Below are 24,697 nucleotides of genomic sequence, written 5' to 3'. Positions count from 1 at the left end.
AGAGAAGGTAACCATAAAAGAGTAACCATAAAAGAAAGAAAATGCACACAAAATTATATTAAATGTTAGCTGGATATTACTGGCCTTTTTGGGGTTGTTGTTTTTGCTAGAAAAACAAGGGTTAGAGAGTTTTCGTCACTAAGCTGAGACTTTCCTCTCCACTAATCAGGATGATTAAGTGATTGATGATATAAATTCTATTCAAAGCTATGACCATCGTCCCCCTCACATCATCTGGCACACCACCAGTGGTGGGAACCCTACTCACTCTCAGAGCAGTGCACAGATAGTCCAGTGTGCAACTTTCTCTTCCACTCTCTGAATTTATCTGCTTTCCTTCTTATTAATTAGCTCCTGCTAAGTCATTAGCAATAAACACAAGAGTTAGTAGTCAACCATGTTGAAGGGATTGTGCCAGGTACTCTTTGGAGGGGGTGGGTGCAAAGTCACCACCCCCAATACTAAGACTGACTACTCTTGAGAGTTTACTGTGTGCCAGGCTGTGTGATGAAATGTTTTCTGTATAGTGTCTTTTGTAGACTTCTCAAAAACCCATCAGAGCAGGTATTGTTAGTCCTATATCCTGTATATTTAGAGATGTTAGTTTTGTTTAGAGTTATACAGTCGGGATGTGATAGAGCTGGGATAGAAACACAGGGTTATGCATCTCTGAAATGCCTGTTGCCCCAGCTTCTGTACTCAATAGAATGTTTATAAGCTAGTTGTACTATGAAAAATTAATTTGTACATAATATACGTGCTCCATTTTCACAGAGGCAATGTTTCAACCCAAGTGTGTGTTCAGAAATTGAGGCAGTAGTCTTTGCAAATACACCATGTGGATGTTGGGACTCAGACCTATCTCCATCATGCCATTTTCTACTAAAAGCCAATGGGAATGACTGAAAGTGGTGCTTATGAAAGCCCATCAGACCATATAGTAGGGGTGCCTGCGTGGCTCAGTCAGTTAAGCGTTCGACTTCAGCTCAGGTCATGATCTTACGGTCCGTGAGTTCGAGCCCCATGTCGGGCTCTGTGCTGACAGCTCAGAGCCTGGAGGCTGCTTCGGATTCTGTGTCTCCCTCTCTCTCTGACCCTCCCCCATTCATGCTCTGTCTCTCTCTGTCTCAAAAATAAATAAACATTAAAAAAATTTAAAAAAAAGACCATATGGTAGATTTACTAACCATGACTAAAAGTACAGGTGAAAAATCTATGATGTGTTCTTCGATTGCTATGTTAACTTGAACAGAAATAGAATCGTCCCTAATTTGCTGCTGTAACATTAACTATGTGAAATGAATGACTACTTAGAATTAACTTCATTTCTGCTAAATTCATACACAGGTGTTTCACCAGACCCTGTTATTTTTGCAGGGCATAGGGCAGAAAGAGAAAGTCACTGAAATTAAGTGGGCTCAGGCATTCTACTAAAAAGAATTAGGAATGAAGAAAATATTGGAATCTTCCTTGCCAACAGATTGGATGCCCACTCTAATCTCTGCATTGTTTTATCTCGGTGCTTGGCAATCACTCAGAGTAACATGGGCTCACCATGGTGGTCAGGTGAGAATATGGATGCAGGACCTGGCCAAAGCCTAGCAGAAATGGTTGAAGTGCTGAGGGCAAAGCTTAGAAAAGGGTGGGTGACAAGATTGGGTGCACATTTCGTGCACGGCTCATCTTGGGGACTGCAGGTGTGGTCAGCTGATTCCAATATGTCTTCATCCAAAGTCGTATACTAAGATATTTGATTGACACTGGGTCTATAACCTTTAAAAAAAAAAAAAGATCAGAAGTGGGTCAACAATAAAATGTATACAGAAACAAGGAAACATGCCTGCTAAAGTTTTATATTTATTATTAGGTTTAAGCCTATTTAGGTCGTTCAAATAAAATACAAGAAAAGACATAATGTCATCATACCTATTAAATTGTTTTTTCACAGTTAAAATGAGGTAATCTGGCTTTACGATGTTTTAGGTTGAATTAAGCAGAATAATCCAGGTTACAAGAAAGAAGGAGAGATATATTTGAACAATTATTTCCTCGTAGGGAAGAAGCCAAGTGAAACGTATGTGAATAAGATAATTAAGCCACAAAATACATTTCAGAGTACCAAGCAGCATATAAGTTAAGTACCAAACTTTAACCTTAAAATTGGTACAATTTACTATTCTGATTTTATTATTTTTTGTTACTTAACTTAGCAAACAGCATGCACTGTAATATAAAACAAGCATAGAGGACAAACAGAATATCTAACAGAGTATTTATCAGATTCACATATCATATCTGAATTGACCAAGACTTATTTTCACTATGACAACCTCTGTATTTTCTAACTGCTGATCGGCGAGGTTAAGTATAACAGTTGGCATATACACAATACAAACACTGCCTACACAGTCTGTATGTGACGCTTATTAACACAGGGGTGCAAACTAGTAAGTATAATAGCAGCAAGGTACCGCCGTGCCTAGAATATGTTCTAAGATTTATCATGTTGATACTATAGATTCATGACTGAAGTGTCACTAGTGCTATAAAGCAATAACATATATTAAACTGCAAATATACAAAGCAACGGAAGGCTTATCTGACTTCAAAGTGCTGTGCTTCTCATTGGGCTCCAAGCTTGTGAGCATGCCCCTGCGATTTGAATGAAGTATTGGCCCCGAGATCTGGGCCCCAATCAGATTGTGTGTGTGTGTGTGTGTGTGTGTGTGTGCGTGCACGCGTGCATGCACGTACACATGTGTGTGTCGGGGTCAGAATTACGCATTTGGGACCAGTAAGGAGCAATAAAAACCACTGTGATAGGAGTGGGCTTGGGCCTCATTGAATGTGTGTGTCTATTTGGATGAATTTCACCGGTATTCTGTTATTAACAGTAATCAGCAGATGATCAAGGATGGCCAAGAGGAGAGGAGAGAGTGGTATTCTGTGCAGATCAGAAGGAATGAGAAGGAAAATGCCTCTAGACTATTGAGGTTATCTCAAGATTGTGGGATTGAATTCCCAGCAAAGAGAAGAAAAATATTTTATCCAAACTATGTGGCTTAGAAAGGAGTTTGAAAAGTACTAAGAATAAGTATCATTGGAGAAAAGACTAGAACACTGTATCCACTGCAGGATAGAAAGAGTCATCTTAGAATATTTTCTGAGCATTTAAGACTGTGCTATTTCAACACCACCAATAGCATTTTGTACTGTATTCTTCCAGGTTAAGGGCCAGTTCAGCAATATAGTACCTTTTGTGTCACTATTTCTCCTAGGAAGCTGGGGAAGCCAGAAGGTAAGAAGATAGTAAGTCTCTTGGGAGAGTAAAGAGCTGTTCATTACCATTTGGAGTTAGGGTGAAGTTTCCAGCTAAATCACTTATCACCTAATCAATTCACTCCTGTGTGTCCCAAGGCAACATTTCTGAGTGACAAAGCCATGATGGCAAACACTAGGAAGCAGTCTGAGGCCGAGGGCCGAGGACTACTGCAAAGTTAGTGGAATTGAGAGGGACAACCACGTTCTATGCCACACAGAACAAACTTCCTGTTCGTATGGACATTTGACGTGATCAATTTCTGTGCACTTCCTTTTGGCATAACATGACTGTTTAGCATGCATTTGGGAAAGCCCCCTCTTGGGAACTCAAGTGTGTCAGCAGATTTCATTCAGCTCTATTCATCTCACTATACGGATCACTATGGCGCCAATGTTGCACCAGCTGTCATCCTAGACCACACTTTTGAGAAATGAACCCAAAAAGCATTTCTTCACACACGCCACACAAGGAAGAATTACCATAACTGCACACCTCGCCCCCTGAGTATAAGGCATTTAATTTAATCATAAGGGACCTGACATTTTGGGGAGCTAGTTGACCAAGGTTTGCAGAACATCACTAAGGTACCCGAAAACATCTTTATTCCAGATTAAGGAACCGAGGTGGATTTAGCACAGGGTTGCTTACTTGCTCAGCCATGAGAGAGAAGTCTCATGGCGTGCCCCACTCATTAGGTTGTTCCATTTCCCAGAACCTAACAATAAAAATCTACAGTCAGCCAATAAAGAACATTCCAAAAACTTCAACTGGGCCATGAATTCATTCTGTAAGACGGCCTGAATTTGTGTAGCCCTACTGCGTCCACGAAAAGAAATCGTTTCATTTCCGTCGTAATTTCTTCTGTTTCTCCACCTTTAGCTTAGCACTAAGCTTTCTCGCCAGGTTGTAATAATGTCTCTTTGGGGAGCACTTTCTTATGGCAGGATTCAGAAAAACAGAAACAGAAAATCCTGACACACCACAAAACTGCATTTAATTCTAGAAGGCTTCACTTCATTGTCTTCTTGAACAGAAACATAACCTTTGTGATGTCAATATGAGGTCATGAAAGGAGAGCCAGGATTCTTAACCTTGGTCATGACCTGGGCTCAGATCTTGTGCTTTTGAGTCTATATAAAAATCCTGGGTTTGGACTGTGGCTCAACTATTTTCAAGAATTCAGGGGTCTGGTCTCAGTGTTAAGGAACATAAATTACTAGAGAAGGAAAATAAATTACTAGAGAGTCTAATACAGCATATATATCATTTTGGGGGGGGGCATGACATCCTTAGGTCTGTCAATAATTTAAAAATTAATCCTCAATAATTTATCATTCCCTTCCATCAATTCCATCTTGACTTCTCTCTCCAACCCTAAGGATATCTTTTCTGCCCATGAAACCGCAGTGGTATCTCTAGTAGGCTCCAAGTTCAAGCCTTTAAACATTGCTCCAATCTAACTGAAACCTGTGATTGTTCCCTTTTCCACAAAGCCATGGAAATGTGGCAAATGGTCTAGGGAGTTCATGAAAAACCATGTGGAGTTACCATTTCAGGATCACTATGGCCTACATTTCAGAATAACTATGGCCCCAAATCCTATGAAACTAAAGCCCTCTTTGGCTCAATCAAGTAGCTTTTTCGTTGATCTTGAAGTTAATTCTGAGGAAGTATGGTAGGCTCGTTTGATCTTGTGAGAGTGAATGATGCGGTTGGGTCAAACATTTTTATTGTTGGCAGTTGTAGAATGAGTCATAGAACTAAAGTCTCCTCTCCCTCTGTCCCGTCACTGAGTCTTCTGCTTGGCCTCATGTCCAAGAGCAGAATGCATATATCCTTTGTATTATATCGAACAACTTTTTTCCTGGAGCAGAGATTCTGCCAAGTCAAGGTGTTTATCAAGGGCGAACTGCCAATAATCCTCCTATCTCCCAGAATTCCTGTGTAGAATTTCAAAATGCAAGCCAGGCTGGCAACCCAAAACAGTATGAAGGAGTGAACACCTGCATTTGCCACATAGAGTAGGACTCCATGCACACGACCTTGGGGCCATTTTCTGTGCTTCTGTGTCACGCTTGATGCCTTTCCTCTTACTATGCAACCACTGAGGTGCACTTCAGTGTTACAACCCAAGTGAAGTGCAGTTATGTATCTTAAGACGAAAGGAACAAAAATCAAGTAAACATTTCACTGAACAGTCAGCAGCCCTTGGGTGTCACTGGCATCCTCTGAAGACACCCTGCCAACACACCTGGCCTCGTAGCACCAAGCACCTGGACAAAGCTGAGGCTCAAATAAAACAGAGCAGAATAATTCTCCTCTTGCCTCCTGATCTCTTTGCCAAGTAACAAAGGGTTAAAAGAGGGGAAATGACCTAGTCCCTAGCAATTGACCAAGAGTGAAAAAGAAGACCAACTGAAACAATGAGACCACAAATAAAACCCTGAGGGGTGGCCAGGAATTTCAGAGCTTGTCACTGGGGTTTAATATTAGAATTGAAGAAAAATTGAGAAAGTGAGGGCACTTCCTTTCTTACCCCTTTCCAGAGAAGGCCCCCCCAAAATTTGATGATACAATCCCAGGAACCTCTTTGGAGAGGGGGCTCAAATGCAAGAACAGGAAAAGTTAGACCAGATTTTCCCAGAGGCATTTGTGTTGTGGCCCTCCTCAAACTGCAGAAGCTGGAGGTCAGGGATTAAATTATTTTACAGACAGTAGAGGCTGGAAGACCAAGATTTGGGGGTGTGCTTTTGGTAGCTCACCCCGGATACCCGCCATTGCAGGAGACAGGTAAGATCCAGCTGTGAGCACGGAAGAATAGAAATGGGAAGCTCCCGGGGGGGTGGCCTAACGGTCTTCACACATACACACATCCATCCAGGATTCCACGTTTATCTTTCCTCCTTAAGAATCCAGATGCTGCCATTTCCTTAGGGATCCTCAGACAGTCCTGAGGAGCCTCGGTATGTACACACTCCATGCCCAGTTTTCTTTCCAGCTCCTTCCTTTTCAACCTTCTACTGGAGAGTCTTCCTCAGGAACTGAGAGTTCTTCATGACCCATTGTATCTTCTGACCCAGTGCGTGGCCTGGCAGTGGCTTCTCAAGTCTGGACCACACCCACGCATGAACACTGTCCCAGGATGACTGGGGGAGCTGGGAATATCTGTAGCTGAGTCAGAGGTCACTCACAGTGCTGAAATGCACGGTCCCATTGAAGGGAGAAAGATCAGGGCGGCATCGGGCCTGGGTGAAAAGAGTTCGGGAAGCTCCTTTGTGAGTGCTCTTGAGGTAAGAAGCACTGAAGATACTTAATCTATAAATAAATACGTGGATAAATAAATAAATAAATAAAACACAAGAGGACTCTTTATAGGTAAGTACCTCTTACCAATTAAAAAAAATCCCCCCTTGAGTTTCAAAGCCCTCATGCAGTGGTGATTAGCAGGCTCAGAACAACCTGCAAAAAGGAGAACAATCAAGACACAAACTGGAAAAGTTCCCACACTGGGTATTTCTCACTTGATGACCCACAAGTCATCCTAAATGTCCCCGAGGTAGTCTTGTTTTCAAGGAGTTACAGAACAGCTCCCAACCCACTTGGAGCTTCCTCCTTAAATCCATTGCACTTTCCCATGCTTCCTGTGTCTGCCTCCCCGGTGTCACAGACAAGGCTCCTTCCGTTAGCGTTGTGTCTCACAGCACAGACCGAGTCCTAGGCAGACAACAAGGAAATGCGATTCCAAGATCTGGCTTGAAGATCCCATTCTTCAAAAAGGACTTTGCCAAAATGATGCAGGAGTTTACCTGGCAGCCATTTTGGGGAAAGCTACAGATTTAAACCAAAGAAATCGGGCGTGCAGCAAACATGCATGTCTATCTCCTGTTGGGCCCCACACTGAAAGGCTCTTCCACCACTGTTCCTTTCACTTTTAAGAAGGGGCCAATAGAAATAGAAAGGGATCAATGTTTTAAAACCGGGAAACACATTTCTGATACCAAAGGCAGTACGTACTGTTTATCTAAAGAATGAAGGTGACCACTTCCCAAGCATAAGCTATGGAAGAACAGATTATGGCTGGTACAGCCTGGTGATAAAGAAGTCTTACTCTCTCAGGGGAGAAGTGGTGACATTCAACATGCCAGAGAGAGCTGGTGCTTGGCCCTTTTTCCCCTCAAAGCCTTGGGTTGATGTTAAGGCCACCCCATAGGGCCATCCACGCCTGCAATGAACCATTACTTTGACTAAGGATGCCTTTCTGATTCATCTCCTCACAGGCTCAAATACAACATCCTGGAAGAAAACAGGAAACTGGGCCAATTAGGGGACACTCAATGGAACCTGGAGACTCCATTTCCATATTACATCCAACATCATGAGCCACTGGGGAGACCTTGACCTTGATCACATGAGATATGCTTCTTCCCTTGGACTTAAGTTTTAGTCTCATTTGGGAAAAATGCAATTAAAATCTCTGTAGTTTAATCCAAATGGCCCTATGAAGAAGGGAAAACACCCTCCTCCTCCTACTTCCCCATCACTGCCCAGGGACCATCCTAACAGGAAACCCTTCAGAACTCTGGCCTGGATCAACAAAGTCAACATTAAGTTAAATAAATTAAAAAAAAAAAAATCAAATCAGCATTTAGCCAAAGCTCTATCCTCCTGTAGGAGGTCGTTCAATTCAATGACAGTAGTGGCAAAGTCCACCAGGTCCACGAAGTCCGATGTGATGATGTTGACACCCATGGCTCCGGGCTTCTGGGTTTTCACCCAGTCCAGGATGGCAGGAAGATTCCTGCACAGAAGAGAGAGCAGGGAGCAGAGTTTAAAAGGACTCTTTCAGAAACAGAAATAAGACGTTTCCATTAATGTAACAAAAGTATGTCAATAAAAGCACAAGCCCCCAGAAGTTCATCTGTTTAAGCTTTATATCTCTTTGAGGGATGGAGTGATGTCAACTCCAACAGAGAATTGTACTTTCAAGGTTTCTGCGCTGGAAGACAAGATTATTTGCCGCAAGCACCAAAGAGACAGCCATGTCAATGGGACCTTGAAAGACTAAGATCAAGACCTAATTATTGGTAGGCTCTTTAATTATTTTTAACATGAAAAATTGCAAACATATTGATTGCAACACTGAAATAAATTTATAGTAAGTGCATCCACCATCTAGCTTCCAGCACTAACATTTTACAGCACTTGCCACATAACCGTCCATCGACCCACCACTCTATCCTTCCATCAAAACATCTTACATTTTTGACAAGTTCCAACTGCACACATCTACACACATGTCCTAACGCCTCAGTATGCATCTCATTAAGGAGGATTCAATATTTGTTTTAATTTGTTTCTCTTTTGACATAAACTTGCATCCAATAAAATGCACAAATCTAAAAAAAAAAAAATGCACAAATCTTACATGTAACCTAGTTGAGTTGTGACAAATGTAAACACATAACACATACCCCATGTCAAGGTACACAAGGAACATTGCCAGCAGGCCAGAAGGTTCCTGCATGTACCTTCCTCATCAATCCCTGTCCCCATCCTCCCAGAGGCAACAGTTGTCACAACTTTTGTCCTACCATTGATTAAATTTGCCTGTTCTAGAACTTCATGCAAGTTCACGCACTCTGTATTTTTTGTGTGAGGTTCTTTGACTAAGCATTCTGGTTTTGGATTCATCTGTGTTGCTATATACGCCAGTAGTCTGTTCTCCTTTTTAATCACTGCAGTATTCCACTGCATGAACATAGTAGTTTGTTTATCCATTTTCTTATTGATGAATAAATGGGAAGCTACTTGTTTTTAGATATTGTGGATAAAACTGTTATGAATATTCTTATCTAAGTCTTTTTGTGAACACTTATTTTCATTTCTTTTGGATAAGTACCAACACCTGAAATTGCCTTATTATACGGGAGGTTTACATTTAGTTTTATAAGAAACTTCCAGATCTTTCCCCAAAGAGGTCGTTCCATTATATATTCCCAGCAACAAAATATGAGACTTCTGGTTGCTTCAGAGCCTCACCAACATTGGCACGATTAGTCTTTTTAATTTTAGCTATTCTAGTGGGTATGTAAAGATATATAACAGTGTTTCAATATGCATTCTTTTGATGAAGAATAAGGCTGAGCAGTTTGTAATGTGCTTATTGGCCATTTGTATGTCTGCTTTTTGAAGTTCTTGTTCAATTCTTCTACCTATTCTTTTTTTTCTTTTTTCTTTTAATTGTTGAGCTGTAGAAGTTATTTATATATTCTAGATGCTAGTATTTTCTCAGATATGCTTTTTGATATTTTATCCTTGCCCATATGTTGCCTATTAATTTTCTCAATGGCATATTTTGGTGAGTTGAATTCCTTAATTTTAATGGAGTCTAACTCATCAATTTTTCTCTTATAATTTATGTGACCTATCTAGGAGACTTTTGCCTAGTCCCAAGTCACAAAAATATTTTCCTGTTTTCTTCTATAAGCTTTATGGTTTTAGCTTTCCTGTTAGATCAAAGATCTACCTCCAGCTAATTTTCATGTATGGTATGAAGGAGGTGGTCAGGGTTCACTTTCCCATCTGGATATACAGTTACTCCAGGAGTATGTGTGGCTTCTTAATGGACCAGTGCTTACTCAGTGGTCTCACAAACACAGCCTGTGAGTTACATTTTACAATTTGAGGGTTTTCTATGTGATAGCCAGAATGTTTTGTCCAAAGCAGCTCACAATTTAGTGACATAAACAAATGACAACAATTTAATGTGATGCCTTCTGTATTAGCAGGAAATGGAAATATCATGGGCAGTACAGAAACTTCATAGCTTTGCATCATGGGAAAAATAGCTCACTGAATACCTGATAAGCTGAGAAGACCGTGAGGAAGACAAAAACTGTGGCTTACGTTTTGGTTAAGGGACTGGGGATTTTTTAGGAAGAATTTGCTCTAGGCAAAAATTGAAAATAAGTTCATCTTAGTGGACTTCTTTCTCTTGTGGTGACACTGTCCTTGGTTGTCATCTTCTCCTTTCCTTTTCTCTTTCAGAGCTGCCCTTCCTAACCTCTCCGTAGTCTCGACAACCTTATCGAGACCTCGGTACCATTTTGCCTTCCTTTCTCTTTTCCTCTTACCGTGACAATGATGGTCAGTCCTGCGTTGCTTCCCTCACTCAGTGGACTTGATAACTGGCCAGGGGCTAAAACGCATCTCATAAGTCAATTTGCATTTTTATATTAGTAGTCTAATTGGGATTTAAGAAACCACGATCACATGAGTAATTACATTTTTAACTGGGTCTCCTGAAGACTTAATAACCTCAACTTGACCTCAGCTTATTTAATTTCTTTGCACCTCAGTCTATCCCCCTGTAAAGTGGGGATAATAATACTACTAACTTCATACAGAGTTTTGAAGAATTAAATAAGGTAATACATGTGAAGTGCTTGGAACTACGCGTGGGATATAGTAAGCACCATGTAAGTGTTTGGCACGAGAGAAGGAATCATAGATGGTAGAGTGTAGGGTAGAGATATTTGAAGGCCGAGAACAAAGCGCCACAAATAGTCTTCCCTTGGCGATAGAGGCTTGGAATACATACAGTGGCCCACAGGAAGGCCACTGCAGTCCAGAGCCTGATCCATTCAAGACTTCTTTTTAAAATGTACTAGTCAGGGGCAGCTGGCTGGCTCAGTTGGTAGAGCATGAAACCCTTGATCTCGGGGTCGTGAGTTCAAGCCCACGTGGGGTGTAGAGCTTACTTTAAAAAATAATGATAATCTGCCAGTCAGTGTTTAGGTATGTAATGCTGGCGCCATCTTCTGGTCACCATGGGAAAATGAGAATTAAAGGCTTGGTGGCAACTCCAGGTGACTCCAGCCGGAGCCAAACCACAGGGGATCCCTGGAGCCTGAGCAGAGAAATGTGGGAAATGTGCGGTCTCCGGTGACAAAGAACTCTGTGTCAGCCTCAGGTTGCTCGTATCAACCTTTCCTCAAGGCAAGGATCAAATAACCAGGATTACGTACAACGACAGGAAAATGTAGAACTCATTGTGAGGAAAAACTGCTTTGTTTTCTGAACTCCTGGCCTTTATTTACCAAGGGGGGATCAGTGCAGAAGGGTGAGCCAGATACTGCTGATAGGCCTGTGAAGCACCAGGCCCCACGAGCAGAGCAGTTGCTTAGAAACTTCCCTTTGCCTTTGAAGCCCACTGGGAACAACGCTGGCCCTCTCCGTTTCTGGGTTTCTCTACAGGTAGAGTTGGCATGCCTACTTTGTGCCAGGCACTGTGGTAGGCATTGTCACGTAAGATTCTACAGTTTTGTGCAGTATTACTAATCCTCTTTAAGTGGCGAGAAAGGGACAGATCAGAGACCTCAGGAAACTTGTCCAAGGCCACCTGTTAAGAGACAGCATTAGTTTGCTAGGGCTGCCATAGAAAACGCCTGACTGGGTGGCTTACACAACAAAAATGTATGTTCTCCCAGTTCTGGAGGCTGGAGTCTGAGACTGAGATGTTGACAGGTTTGGTTTGAGTCTTGTCTCCGTGGCTTGCAGATGGCCACCTTCTTGCTGTGTTCTCACATCAGCTTTTCTCTGAGCACACCCATCCCCGGAGTCTCTCTGTCCAAATTCCCTCTTCTTATAAGGAGACCAGTCCGACTGGATTAGGGCCCACTCTAACGACCTCATTTTAACTTAATCACTTCTTTAAAGACCCTCCAAATACAGTCACATTCTGAGAAACTGGGGCCTGGGGCTCTAACATGTGAATTTCCAGGGCACATAATTCAGCCCATAACAGGGACCAAGTCAGGCTTCAGTCTCAGGCGTCTGATTTCAGTCTGTGTCCCTTTCTATGGCCTCATGGCTGCTCTGTCCTTGGGCTTAGGCATAACCTTTTTTCCAGTTGATTTCAGTGTGAGTCCAAGGTTTCTAAGAATCTAGGGGCAACTACCATAGAAATTCAGTCAGAATGGCTGTATTTTTCATGGCTTCCTTTCAGGGTGATGAACCATAGCAAACAAGATCTCAGGTCCAAAATTTCACCCAAGAGTTAGGTTGACTTCCCACTGAAAAAGAAAAAAAAAGGCACCTCTACATTTGTGGGAAAATATACCTGATCTTTTTCCTCTTGGTGCAGCTGATAACCAGTGCCCAGGACCAGTCTGACAGCACCCTTGTACCTTAGTTAGGACAGACTTTTGGCATGTTGGAGTTGCTTCTTGGCTATGCTTCTTCAACTGCCCAGAGAAAATAACAGCTGCATGTCATGCTGGGGGTTTGGGAACAAACTCTTGACTGAGTTTCTCCCGTCTGTGGATGTGGAGGCCTGGCAATGCTTGCTGCCATGTACTATTCTTGAGACCAGCACGGTGGAGAGGCCCAAGTGTCTTTCCAGTCTCGAGACACCTGCTTGCTATCAGTGGGCAAGGGCTCGGCACACTAGGATCTCTTGGCTTTGGGCATTTGCCACCATCATTACTACTAAGGTCAAGACTTTTGTGCTTCATTTGCAGCCAGATTAAAGTTCTAGGAGTTGACAAGTATGCAAGACATTGTGACTTTGTGGGTTCACAGCTGTAATCAAGAAGATACGACCAGATTCAGGTACTAGTAAGACAATTACAGGCCAGTGGAGCAGAAAGGAGCAGAGCAATGAAATATGCTATATTCAAGTCAGTGGTAAATATGGAAAAGGGCAACATTAGAATAATCCAAAGTCCAGAGTTAGGGCTTTTACCCTAACTCTGAGTATTGACTCAGAGTCTCAGAGTATTGACCCTTACCAGCTATGTGGGTCCAAGTCACTTAACTTTACTGAGTCCCATCTGAAATGGGGACAACAATGTGCTCTAGACAATATGCCCACCTGGAGGCTGGCTTAATTTAAGAATGAAATGAAAACATCTGCAAGAAGGTAATTCATATTCTGAGTTACAGTATGCAGATATAACGTATCCTTATTTTTAAATACTTCCTCTCCCTTATTAGTACAGCTCCTGGTACAGGCTTTATTATAGTTATTTTCACAATGTTTATAGAAATGTACATGTTTATTTTTCCTGATAGACTTAAGTTCCATGAGGACAGAGACTATATTGTTAACCTTGTATCTTTATTTTATTTTTTGTTTACCTTGTGTATTTTATTTATTTATCTTTTGTTTACCTTGTATCTTTAGACCTAGCTCCTCCCAAGTACTCAATCTTTGTTGGACTAATGAATGAATGAATGAATAAATAAATAAATAATGTTAATCCATAAATTTACCAAATGCATGCGGAAAATAGTGTGGATACATGAACATATATTATAAAAAAAAGAAAGTTTGTAATTCTGGGTCTTTCAGAGACATATCGTTGGTTTATGACATTCTCTTTTCCAAGTTCAGCACAAGTAATTTAGTCAAAACTTAATAGAGTCACAAAGTAAGGGTTTCTGGTTTTGTTCATGGCCAACATAAGGCAACATAGGAATTTTCAGCAGCGAACAAAAGTGCAGGTGCTCCCTGCTATGTGAACTCCTGCCAGGTAAACTCCTGTTATCTGGAATGATGCTATCCAAACGCAGAACCAAGCAGGCAGGGACACATTTTTGGAAGAACCTTTCTCTATGTAAACGCTGGTGCTTACCACCTGGAACTCAGGAACCAAAGTGAGTCTTGTAAATATCCTTTATCACCCCAACACTTCCTCAGCTTGGATAACACGGTTGCCCTGTTATCCAAATGTATTTGTAACATTCCCTTTATCCACGTCCATATCCATAGGCACACACACACACACACACACGCGTGCGTGTGTGTGTATATAAGTATCTGGAGCTTCTCCTACCTAATTGTACAGTGAGAATAAATTGTGCTCTGAGGAAGTATTTCAAGCTGTGACAGTGCAGGTGGCATCCTCAGTTGCTTCTTAAGATTCAAGGTCACTATGGAAGGGACAAACCGTGCCAGGCTATCTCTGCATACCTAGCACCTAGCACAGCTGCCTCACTTAATGCTTCTTTTTTTTTTTAATTTTTTTTTTAACGTTTATTTATTTTTGAGACAGAGAGAGACAGAGCATGAACGGGGGAGGGTCAGAGAGAGTGGGAGACACAGAATCTGAAACAGGCTCCAGGCTCTGAGGTGTCAGCACAGAGCCCGACGCGGGGCTCGAACTCACGGACCGCGAGATCATGACCTGAGCCGAAGTCGGACGCTTAACCGACTGAGCCACCCAGGCGCCCCACTTAATGCTTCTTAAATGAGTGAGTACTTGGGCCGGCTGCAAGGGCAGGGCAAGTTCACAGTGTGACCACGTGCCAGAAATGAACAGAGTGCCGTTGGCTTAAAGTGCTTTGCCTTAGCATCAAAGTTCGGAGAGTAGTTACGGTATACTGTATATTCCAACAAAGTATTCAGAGATCCTTTGGCCACAGTTAATGCAAACCACCTCAAATGCACAGATTTTTCAAATATAAGGTTTTCTGTTTTGTCATTATTCTAAATGTTCAAACTATACAATTTTACTGTTGATTCAAAAGAGAATCAAGTTTGTTTTGTTTTTTTTAAACCTTACTTCTGGGGTGGAAGCAAATTTTTTTTTTTTTTGTTAATGTTTATTTATTTCGAGAGAGAGAAAGACAGAGAGCACGAGCAGGGGAAGGGCAGAGAGACAGGGAGACAGATAATCCCAAGCAGGCTCTGTACTGTCAGTGTTCAAGTTAGAGGAAGCAAACTCTTACCTATGAACCAGAGTGTTCTTGAGGCCACCAACCAGGCCTCGGGCGATGGTCTTCACTCGGGGCGTGAGAATCGCTTGAGAGACATGGAAGGAGCCCCGTGGGGCCCGCTCACTCAGAGTGGTCTCCAAGAAGAGGATTAGTTTGCGCACACTTGTGGTGTTTGCCCAGGGCGCTGGGATCTTCTTTCCGGGCCACAGGAAGGGGTATTGCTTGTAGAAGGGGCAGTGATAGAAAATAAGAACCTGAAACATTCAAAACAGAAAAAGGAGAGCAATTTATGAACAAGCTGAGTGTTAACTCCCTGCTTTGTCCTGATTGCTAGGATTAAAGACAAATGAATACAAGCATATAGAAATTAAATCATTATATTTAATATATATTTATATTAATTATAATATGTTATATATTATATATATTATATATGTATTTAGAAAAATCAGTAAGCAAAGGTTTAAGTACTTGTATATGACTTGAAGATTCTTAGCTTTATTTTTGTCACAAACACCTCTAGAAGTATGACAAAATCCCAAACCCCTTCTCAGATTATGTTTTAAATGAATGTATAAAATAAAATAGGATTACAAAAGAAATTATTAAGAGTGAAATATAGCTATTAACATATTATTAAGTTTATAATAAATTAATGTATATGCTTCACATTAAATAAAAGTATTTTGTTGTAAGTGCACTAAGTTCCATCATTTTGAGTTAATGATGAATTTAAGTGATATTTCAAATAACTGAAACGTAATATGGAAATAGCTGTGATTTCTATGGGGACAAAGTCACCCGTACGTCCGATAGTGCTATGGCTGACTGCCTGCACTCGTTGTCGATGAGTATACTAATTTTCAGCTAAAGGTGACAGGGAACAAATATGTAGATTTTTCCCATGCAAATTCACAGCCTACTTAAATTCTACCCATGCCCCTTCCCTTGGGGCTCTGAGCCCCTGATGGAGAGCCCCGTGGCTGGCGCGGTCTACAAGTTATGGCTCCTACGGTCGTGAAACTGACACTCCTGGGGTTGTGACCAACACACTGAACTAATCTGGGAGTACCTAGAATTTCAACAGTGCGAGCTGACTGAATGAAATAACCCTTCCCACGAGGGCGTGGGAGGGCACTACTCCAGGCAGGGATGACTTCCAGGAGGCAATGGGTCTCCAGCGGGGCCTCTGGAGACTGGTAGTGATTTTGAAAATAATTAGCAAGCCACAGTCACAGCATTAATTAGTTTCTGAGAGGCAGCTGAGGGACAGGGAATTGCTATTTTGATTGTCCCAATTCAGAGCTCTGCTGCCTAGGTTTCTAGAAGTAATAGAGTCCCCCTGCTCCCAGGCACCAGTAATCTCTTCCTGGAGGAATGTCCAGCGTGTTTACACTCCCTGGACCGCAATCCTCAGATAGCTAGCCCAAGAGCATAATCCCCCAGGCACCCAAGAAGGAAGGCTATGAATGTGTGTCTCCTTTGCAGTGTGTTTAGCTAGTGACTAAGGTGCCTGACCAACTGCTCCTGGGGGCCTAGAGCAAGGGTGCACCAGGCTGGATGCACCCAACAGGCAAATAGTTGTTCTTGTTGTTTTTAATGGTGTTGAGTAATGTCTGACTGACTGCTAATGATGCCTGTGGTAAACACGTGTGTTAATGAGGTTAATCACAGGCTCATAGTAAGCAGATTGCCTGGGAGACTGGGAGGATTTCCCGCTGGCGGTGTAATTGGCTGGCTGGAAGGCTGGGGTCTCCAGCCTGGGGAAGGGGAGAAAGCTGGCCTTGGAAATGGACTGTGGGAGAGGCGGGAGGCTGTGCGATCCTTCTCCGGCAGGCCATTTTCAGAGCTGCCTGGACCCTGAGCAGTGTCAGGGGATAAGAGGAACATGCTATTCTTTAGTCTGCCTTGGAAAAGGTGTAAGGAGTACAAATTGTACAAAAGGGGCTTTATGCCTTTCCTCAAGAGACTTCTTGAGCAATCTGACCCTAAGAGTTATAGGGAGAATTTCTGCTGACAGCAGGAGGCTGACCTAGCAAACCAACCTTATTCTATGGAATTCTAGGGCAGTAACTCTTGCCCCAGGGCCTGTGTTTCGCATCTGCCTCCCTCCATTGCCCTGCTATATTTTTCTCTCCCTTCCAGCTCAGCAATTTATGTTCAGGGTTTCTCTTGAGGCTCAGATTTGAAATCGAATTTCTTTTGAGAATTATTCCTTGATTGACCTCCTCTTATTTTGATGGGTCCTTTACTGGCGGCCCCTGGGCTGTAGATTTATGCTATGTACTATTTTTCAATTGATTGATTACAAACCCCTCTCTTCATAGAGTGCAGGTAGGGCAGTTTTATCCTGCAATTGTATATCGGTCGTTTTGTATTTTAGGAGTGTTATGTACTCCCACCTTCTCATTAAGATTCGAAATACTGCCACATTGTAGAATAAATCTTCTAATTCACTGTACCTCAAAACCCATAGCCGCTACGCACATGTATCAGTGAGCTGGGATGTAACTGTCGGGTAAATGAAATTTGACTGAATGGTAGTACACTTCGTGCTATTAAATTGTAGTGATAAAATACTCAGGGGGTTACATGCCAGGCAGCTCATTACATAATGAATATTTAAAGTTTAACCACCAGCACAGGGTAGGTGACTGATGACTGTGAGGTCTCTGTTTAGGTTTTAAGAAGAGACACAGCAAGGAAAACTTCGGGAAGCGAAGAACAGGGAGATCCTCCAATTCAAATGGATGACAGGCTCCCTTCTTCTGATATGTCATCGTAATCTCTTCCCTTCGTAATTTGAGGTGTGTGGTAGTTGGAAGACACAGATTAGCCCATACTTGAAAATGAGGATAGCTCGTCCCCCTGCTGCTAGAAATTCACTGTCCGTCCTAGTCAGTATTCCTGAAGATAACCTGTTACTCTTGCAGACTTCCAAACAATTTCATATGCAGGAAGGCATTCCATCCAGGATACTCCCTGGGCACAAAGTATTAAATCTATATTTATGACAGATATCTGATTATCAAACTTAGCTTTACTCAGATTTGTTCTTACCTGAATCCCAAATTCAAAGGCCCTCCTACAGGTCTCTAGCCCTTTCTTCCAGTCTGCTCTCTGTGACTCTCTGATAATAGGGGCTCATGGATAAGGAGAACGTGTTTTTATGAGTGTAACCCACGATATTTGTTGTGAAAACCACCAAGGTGAGGGAACGGCGCTGGGACGGCATCAGAAGCTGCGGGAGCTCTGGGGAGCCAGGCAGGCTGCGGCTCAATCCTGGCTCTTGCCACTCACTAGCAATGTTCTCTCTGGCAAGAGGCTTAGCCTCTCTGTAAGTCTCATCTATAAGATGAGGATAATAACGAACACCTACCTCATAGTGCTGCAGAGAGGATTAAATGTGCCAATCCATGTAGCAAACACGGAGCAGAGAGGCTCAATAAATGTTAGCTGTTAAGGTGACATTGTTATTACTATTATTTCATATCGTAAGAGAGACTCCACTGAGAGAAAAATCTCTCCAAATTAGGCCTTAGAGTCTGAAAAAATATCAACTTAGGTTCAGGGGCAGAGGTGTGATAAATATTTGGCAAACTATCACAAAGTTTCAGCGAGGAAAAGTGGTTTAGAGAAATTTTAAGAGATACTAAGAGTTAACTCATTAGCCTCTGTGGAGTCAAAGACGTTTATTTAGCCCTTTTATAGGTGTGCAAAACCACCTGGCATCTCCAGTTACTGAGGCCAAACCTGGGAGGCAACCTTGAAGCCTGTTTCTTTTGCACCCTGAATCCCGTCCACTAGCAAACCTTGTCGGCTCCACCTTCTGGTAGATTCCAAATCTGACCACTTGCTACCAGTGCTCTCCTCACCGGTTCCCCTCCTACCCCTGGCTTCTTCCTAACAGACACAGAGACTCCATTAACGTGTAATTCAGGGCACAGCACCCTGTGCTCAGAACCCTCTCACAACCTTCCTCCCTCAGAGTGAGAGCCGGAGTACCTAACCAATCACCCACGGGCTCTGATCTTCGCTGCTCTGCTCTTCAGCCCCGTGCCCCTGCTTCTCCTCAAAGACGTCAGGCACTGGCTGGTTCCTCTGCTGGCAAAGTTCTTCCCCCAGTGTCCACACGATTAACTCCCTCGAATGTCTACCCTGATCAACCTATTTACAATTGAGATCGACCCTCCAACCCACAGAACGCTGGTTCCTCCTAATCACACTTGCCTTTCTGTTTTCATTGCTTGCATCCCTTTCTAGCATTTTCTGTAATGGTTTTGTTATGATGATGATCTATGATCTATTTCCTTGCACCTGAATGAAAGCCCCATGAAGGCAAGGATCTTTGTTTTATTTACTAATTTATCTCAGGTGCTTAGACTGGTGCTTGGCACATACTTGGGTGTTCAATAAATATTTGCAAGTGAAAAAGCTTTAATTGATTTTTAATTAAAAGCTCTTCCCCAAGTTCAAAAATAACTGCCTCTTTAAGATGCTTTGGTTGATGTGCGTGTAGGAGTAAGTGAGCAGCTGTGAATGAAAGGGACTTGCTTTTTTTCTTTTTTTAAAGATAGTCCAAATGGGAGGCTGACCTTTCCTGAAGCTCCCCTCTCCCATTATCTATCATCCTGTGGGATCAGAGCAGCATATATCTGAGGCCCACATTCCTTTTCTGGACGTTCCTCAAAGCCTAGTTTGGAGGCTCTACTAAGCTTAAGGGATCTAGGAATTCTCTCCAGCCTGGATCCCTTTGTTGAGCTCTTCCTTCCTTAACTCTCTCCAGCCATGACCCCAAATCTGTGAAGGGAGCCTTTTAAAATGTTAAGCCTCTGAGTTGAATCACTTACATGCTTTGTCAGCTAATGCAGGGATTTTCTGACATTGAGGTAGAGGCAGAATGGACCGGCCTATCCCTGAGGGGAAGTAGGAGCCTGAAAATGGGATTCTATGGGAGATAAAGAAAGTGGTAATCACCAACTGGTCCAATTTCACCACACTGTTGTGCGCTGGTTCTGGCCAGGCCATTCAAAGGCAACCTAGATGCTTCCAACAGTCTGCCAAGCAAATTGTAAATACTTGGCAGGTGTCAATCCCAGTTCACAAGCGCCCAGGAACTGGTGTGTGTACATTGAACACTCCAAATCATCTCTGCCCCCCAGCCTAAGAGCTCTGGGGTGAGCTGCCCTCCAGCTGGTGATATAGAAAAGGGAGAAGGGGGGCTCCTGGGTGGCTCAGTCGGTTAAGCGTCCAACCCTTGATTTCGGCTCAGGTCATGATCTTGCAGTTTGTGAATTCGAGCCCTCAAGTCGCTTCCATGCTGGCAGTGCTTGGGATTCTCTCTCCCTCTCTCTCTGCCCCTCCCCTGCTTGGACATTCTCTCTCTCAAAATAGGTGAAAAATAAAATAAAAAGCAGACAGACTTACGTTCGTGCCCTTGCAAGCATGTCTGTTTCCGCTTACCTGGCACTTCTTCTTCCACAGGGCCTGCAGCGTCATGCTCTCCACGCTGCAGGCTGAGCACAGCTTGTTTCCAAAGGCCTCCTGGATCCTGAGAACTAGGCGTTTGTGGTGGGCCTCATCCATGGCGTAGAAGTGGTTGAAATCCAGGAAGACAATCTCTTGGGGGTGCTGTGTAAGAAATGAGTCAATCTCCATCAGCCCATCCGAGACCTTGATGCCAAAAAGTCCGTGGATGAAGTAGATCTCCTGGTCGGCATCCCCGGGTTTAGAAGACACACGTAGGTCGAAGTAGCGGATCCCAGCTTCCAGCTGCTCTCGGAACGTCAGGTTCTGAGTCACGGACCATTTCTTCATTAGCTTCTTCACCAAGGAGATCCTGGCGAGGCGTTTGATGGCTGGGGTTTGGTCAGGCCCCACTGGGGACTTTTCATCTACCCAGTAGCTAAATGAATCATGTGAGCCTGTGCAAAGCAACAGAGGTGAGAAAAGCGGTTGAGACTGGAGCTGGGAAAAATAAGCCAGCTGATAAGGAAACAGCTCAAAATTAGCAAATACACACAAAAAATGTAAATGAACACTTGCAGAACTTTCCAAGCTTGCTATAAGCACAAATAAAAGTCATGTAGTCTTATTAGCAGCTTGTTAAGCGTGGAATATGGCTGTAATTCTCGTATATTACTCACAGAAGGTCAATTAATAAATACCCGTTTGGAGAGCTGCTTAGAAACATGCTGAGAAAGAGGAGCTTTAAAATATTCATACCACTTGATCCAGTAATTTCATTTCAGGAAAGCTATTCTGGGGAAATAAATTAATGTTTGGAAAACAAAGATGTTTGCTAAAGAATATTCCTAAGACGACAAACTGAGGTGGCTGACGTGTCTCTTACAGAAGGTGGCTTAATGCTGGCATATCTGCTTTATTCATGCAGCCATTGACACAAAGATGAAAACCCTACATCTATCTCGATCATTCTGGGACAGGCATTTAAATTCCAGGAAAGGCAGAATTTTAAAGAGGACAATTGCTATTATGTATACTATTTTTTATGTTATTGTACATGCTATTTTACTATTGTAAACACCTGAGTCAGTGGGAATAATTTCTTGACAAATCAGATAATGATTTTTAAGAGCTCAACACAGGTTACTCAACAGAACCCTCTTTTTGGACACATATTTTAAAAAGTCAAATTGGCTATTAAATTCAAATGTACGTTCCATTCCTCTGCCTTCGAGAAAAGAGGGTAGTTATCCACCTAGACACTGAGATGATCTTATTGTTAGAAAGTCTAAGTGACTATGACAGACACAGTTCTAACTCTGGTATGAAAAAATTTCAGGAGTAACTTAAAGTGAAAATTATCGTGTGTGTGTGGGGGGGGTGTGCGCGCGTGCGTGTGTGAAAATTATCTCTGACAGATATCTTTCATTTGTCATTGGTTTCTATCTACCAGCAGCTAGATGGCTCTGTGACTGGCTCTGACACTGGGGACCCCGCATAGGTGACTGCACTTGGCAAGCAAAGTGTAGGAGGAGAATGTCCTTGTTTTGACCTTACTAACTTTGTTCTTAACCACTAACACCCATTTTAGAACCAAAATTATTTATTTATTTATTTATTTATTTATTTATTTATTTATTTATTTATAATTTTTTAAAGTCTATTTATTTTTTTTGGGAGAGGCAGTGCAAGCAGGAGGGGGCAGAGAGAGAGGGAGACAGAGAATCCCAAGCAGGCTCCGGGTTGTCAGTGCAAGACCTGACTCGGGGCTCGAACTCACAAACCGTGAGATCATGACGTGAGCTGAAACCAAGAGCCAGATGCCTAACTGACTGAGCCACCCAGGTGCCCCTAGAACCAAAATTTTTTAATTCATAGGGTTCATTATTATCAATTATTCTTTTGACTAAATTTTAATTTTTTTTAATGTTTATTTATTTTTGAGAGAGACAGAACGCGAGAGGGTTAGGGGCAGAGAGAGAGGGAGACACAGAAGCAGAAGCGGGCTCCAGGCTCTGAGCTGTCAGCACAGAGCCCGACGCGGGGCTCGAACTCACAAGCTGTGAGATCATGACCTGAGCCAAAGTCGGACTCTCAACCGACTGAGCCACCCAGGTTCCCCTTGACTAAATTTTAAATATATGTTATTTCCATTTTCTTTTAAAATAAATCAATCTGGGATGGCTTTACTATTTTATCTTCTCAGAAATAAAGCAAAAAAGAAAAAAAGAAAAAAGGTGACAAGAAATGTTTTGTTATACAGTCTCTAGAACATGGAGGCTATTCAGTAACTATTAAGAAAAAGCATATTTATTAATCCTTAGGCAAAGTCAATTTTACAAGCGAGAAAATTACTAGCATATTTCAGGTAAAAAAATTGCCATTACTAACAGAAATGTGGAGCAAGTCCCCCTGGATTTTCCGTATTGGTTGTTTCTGTTAATGAGACTCACTGGATACTTGCCTAATGCTCTGTTCCTTTGGCTTATGCAGCAACAGGAAATCTTTATACCTCCTCATTGAGAGATTTATTATGAATACATTATACATTGATGGTGAACAGCCAGTTCTCTCTTCTTTTTAAACTGTACTAGCAGCCCAGCTGTTCAGGACTGAGTGTGTAATATAGTGTGAGGCACACGTTGAACTTAATTCTTCCCTGGGTCTCAGGGAATAGCCATTATCCAAGCACGGAGAAGAGACAAATCCCTTCTGGTGTTCTCTTGGTGCTGAGCCCAGTTTCAACCTCCAGACAGAGATGTGCTAACAACCTCCAATGCTTTTCTTCATGCCTGAGGGTTGTGCAGCAGTGTGACAGCAATGGGGCCCCAGGGACCATTTCTGAATACACAGGGACACACACGGTGCCCAGGCCATCCCGCAGAAGAGGGAGGGTGTGCACATTCCTTAGGAACACTGAGTCTATCTCTTTGTTCCCTTCTCCAATTCCTCTTTTCCTTTCTGACATCCTATGTGCAGTGCCACACCCCTCCATCCCCTTGATAGGAAAGGATGGGACAATGGAACAGATTGTTTGCTGAATGTTCTACAGCATTGTCCTACCTACACTACCTACAGCAGTCAAAGCCAGCCATCACTCATTAACCACTACCAATATTTTTGCTTTTCCACCTTTTTTGGTTTTTTTTCCCCAGGAAGCTTTTACCTCATATAGAGTGAGTGAAGTAACCTTCAGGCCTGAGTGCATTTAACTAGTTGTTTTTCAAAACACAGGGTAAAAATACCCTCCCTTCTCCTGCACATAGAATATTTACAAGTCACGCAATTTGCTAACAGTTCTTATAAAAAGAAAATCCTAATATTGTATAGCCTGAATTCATTAGCAAGATTTCTTCTTCCTATACTCGATAGAAGTTATTTTACTTTTTAAGGTTGCCTATAGTGACGGCTCCTTCTCCCCCTTTGCCCTGGGATGCGTGCATTAAATTCATGCATTCCTCCAGAAGAGGAGGAAATGCCTGTTTAATTGGCCCTGGCCTTATTGTTGTGTGGGAGTTAAGGACGGCAGCTCCATGAGCTCTGGTTTGCTTTATCATAAGGTTTGAAACAGTTTTAGGACCTCATCCTGCTGGGACTTCTGCCGTGGACAGTATTTTTGCTGCTTACTTATTTTTGCTTAACTACTGACAGTACCTATGCATCCTCACTCATCCCTCTCTGTGGCTCATCGATCTCTAACATAGGTTTAACTGGTGCCCTTTACCTTAAGAAGGAAACAAAGCACTTTCCCTCACGTCTTATCCCTTGCAGCCACTGTCTTCCTTTTCTTCATGCTCAAACTTTCCAAGGTTGCCCAGCCCTGCTGCCTTTGCCTCTTTTTCTCCACTCCCTCCTTCCCGCCTGAGGCCATCTCCTGTCCTCCTGATCCTTAGAACCTTTCAACCAACCCAAACGGCTTAATTTTTCTGGGTTTCTCTGACGGTTTGCTAAGTCAGCTTTTTTTTCTGGAACCTTCCATCCCCATGTGTTCTGTGATGCAAACTTCTAGATGTTCCTATTCTTCTGTTACCACTCTCCTTCTGTCTCCTTTGCTGGTTCCTCTTCCTCCTTGCCCCCAGATGTAAGTATTTTCCAAGGATCTGTTCTCTATTTTCTTCCTTTTCCCGCCTCCAGAGATCTCACCCATTCTCCAGGTTTCCCATAGCACCTTTGTGCAGATGACACCAA

At 42.6% G+C, this 24,697-nt stretch overlaps 1 protein-coding gene across 6 annotated transcripts in view; it reads right to left on the bottom strand.

The window, feature by feature from the left end:
- Positions 1-1,837: 1,837 nt before the first annotated feature.
- The window catches only part of PLCXD2 (phosphatidylinositol specific phospholipase C X domain containing 2), a 50,386-nt gene continuing 27,526 nt past the window's right edge, over positions 1,838-24,697 (bottom strand). For all 6 annotated transcript variants that reach the window (XM_053903328.1, XM_053903329.1, XM_053903327.1 and 3 more), the window contains 3 exons: positions 20,507-20,967; positions 15,056-15,297; positions 1,838-8,120 (listed from right to left, as the gene is read on the bottom strand). In XM_053903328.1, coding sequence (XP_053759303.1) covers positions 7,961-8,120; positions 15,056-15,297; positions 20,507-20,967 — 863 coding nt within the window. In that variant the 3' untranslated portion in view covers positions 1,838-7,960. The remainder of the gene's footprint in view (positions 8,121-15,055; positions 15,298-20,506; positions 20,968-24,697) is intronic.

This window comes from Panthera pardus, unplaced genomic scaffold (assembly GCF_024362965.1).
Source record: "Panthera pardus isolate Hobbes unplaced genomic scaffold, ASM2436296v1 HiC_scaffold_16, whole genome shotgun sequence".
NCBI classification, from domain to species: Eukaryota; Metazoa; Chordata; class Mammalia; order Carnivora; family Felidae; genus Panthera; species Panthera pardus.
Note: the sequence above shows the minus strand (reverse complement) of the source record. Positions and strands in the feature narration are given on the sequence as shown.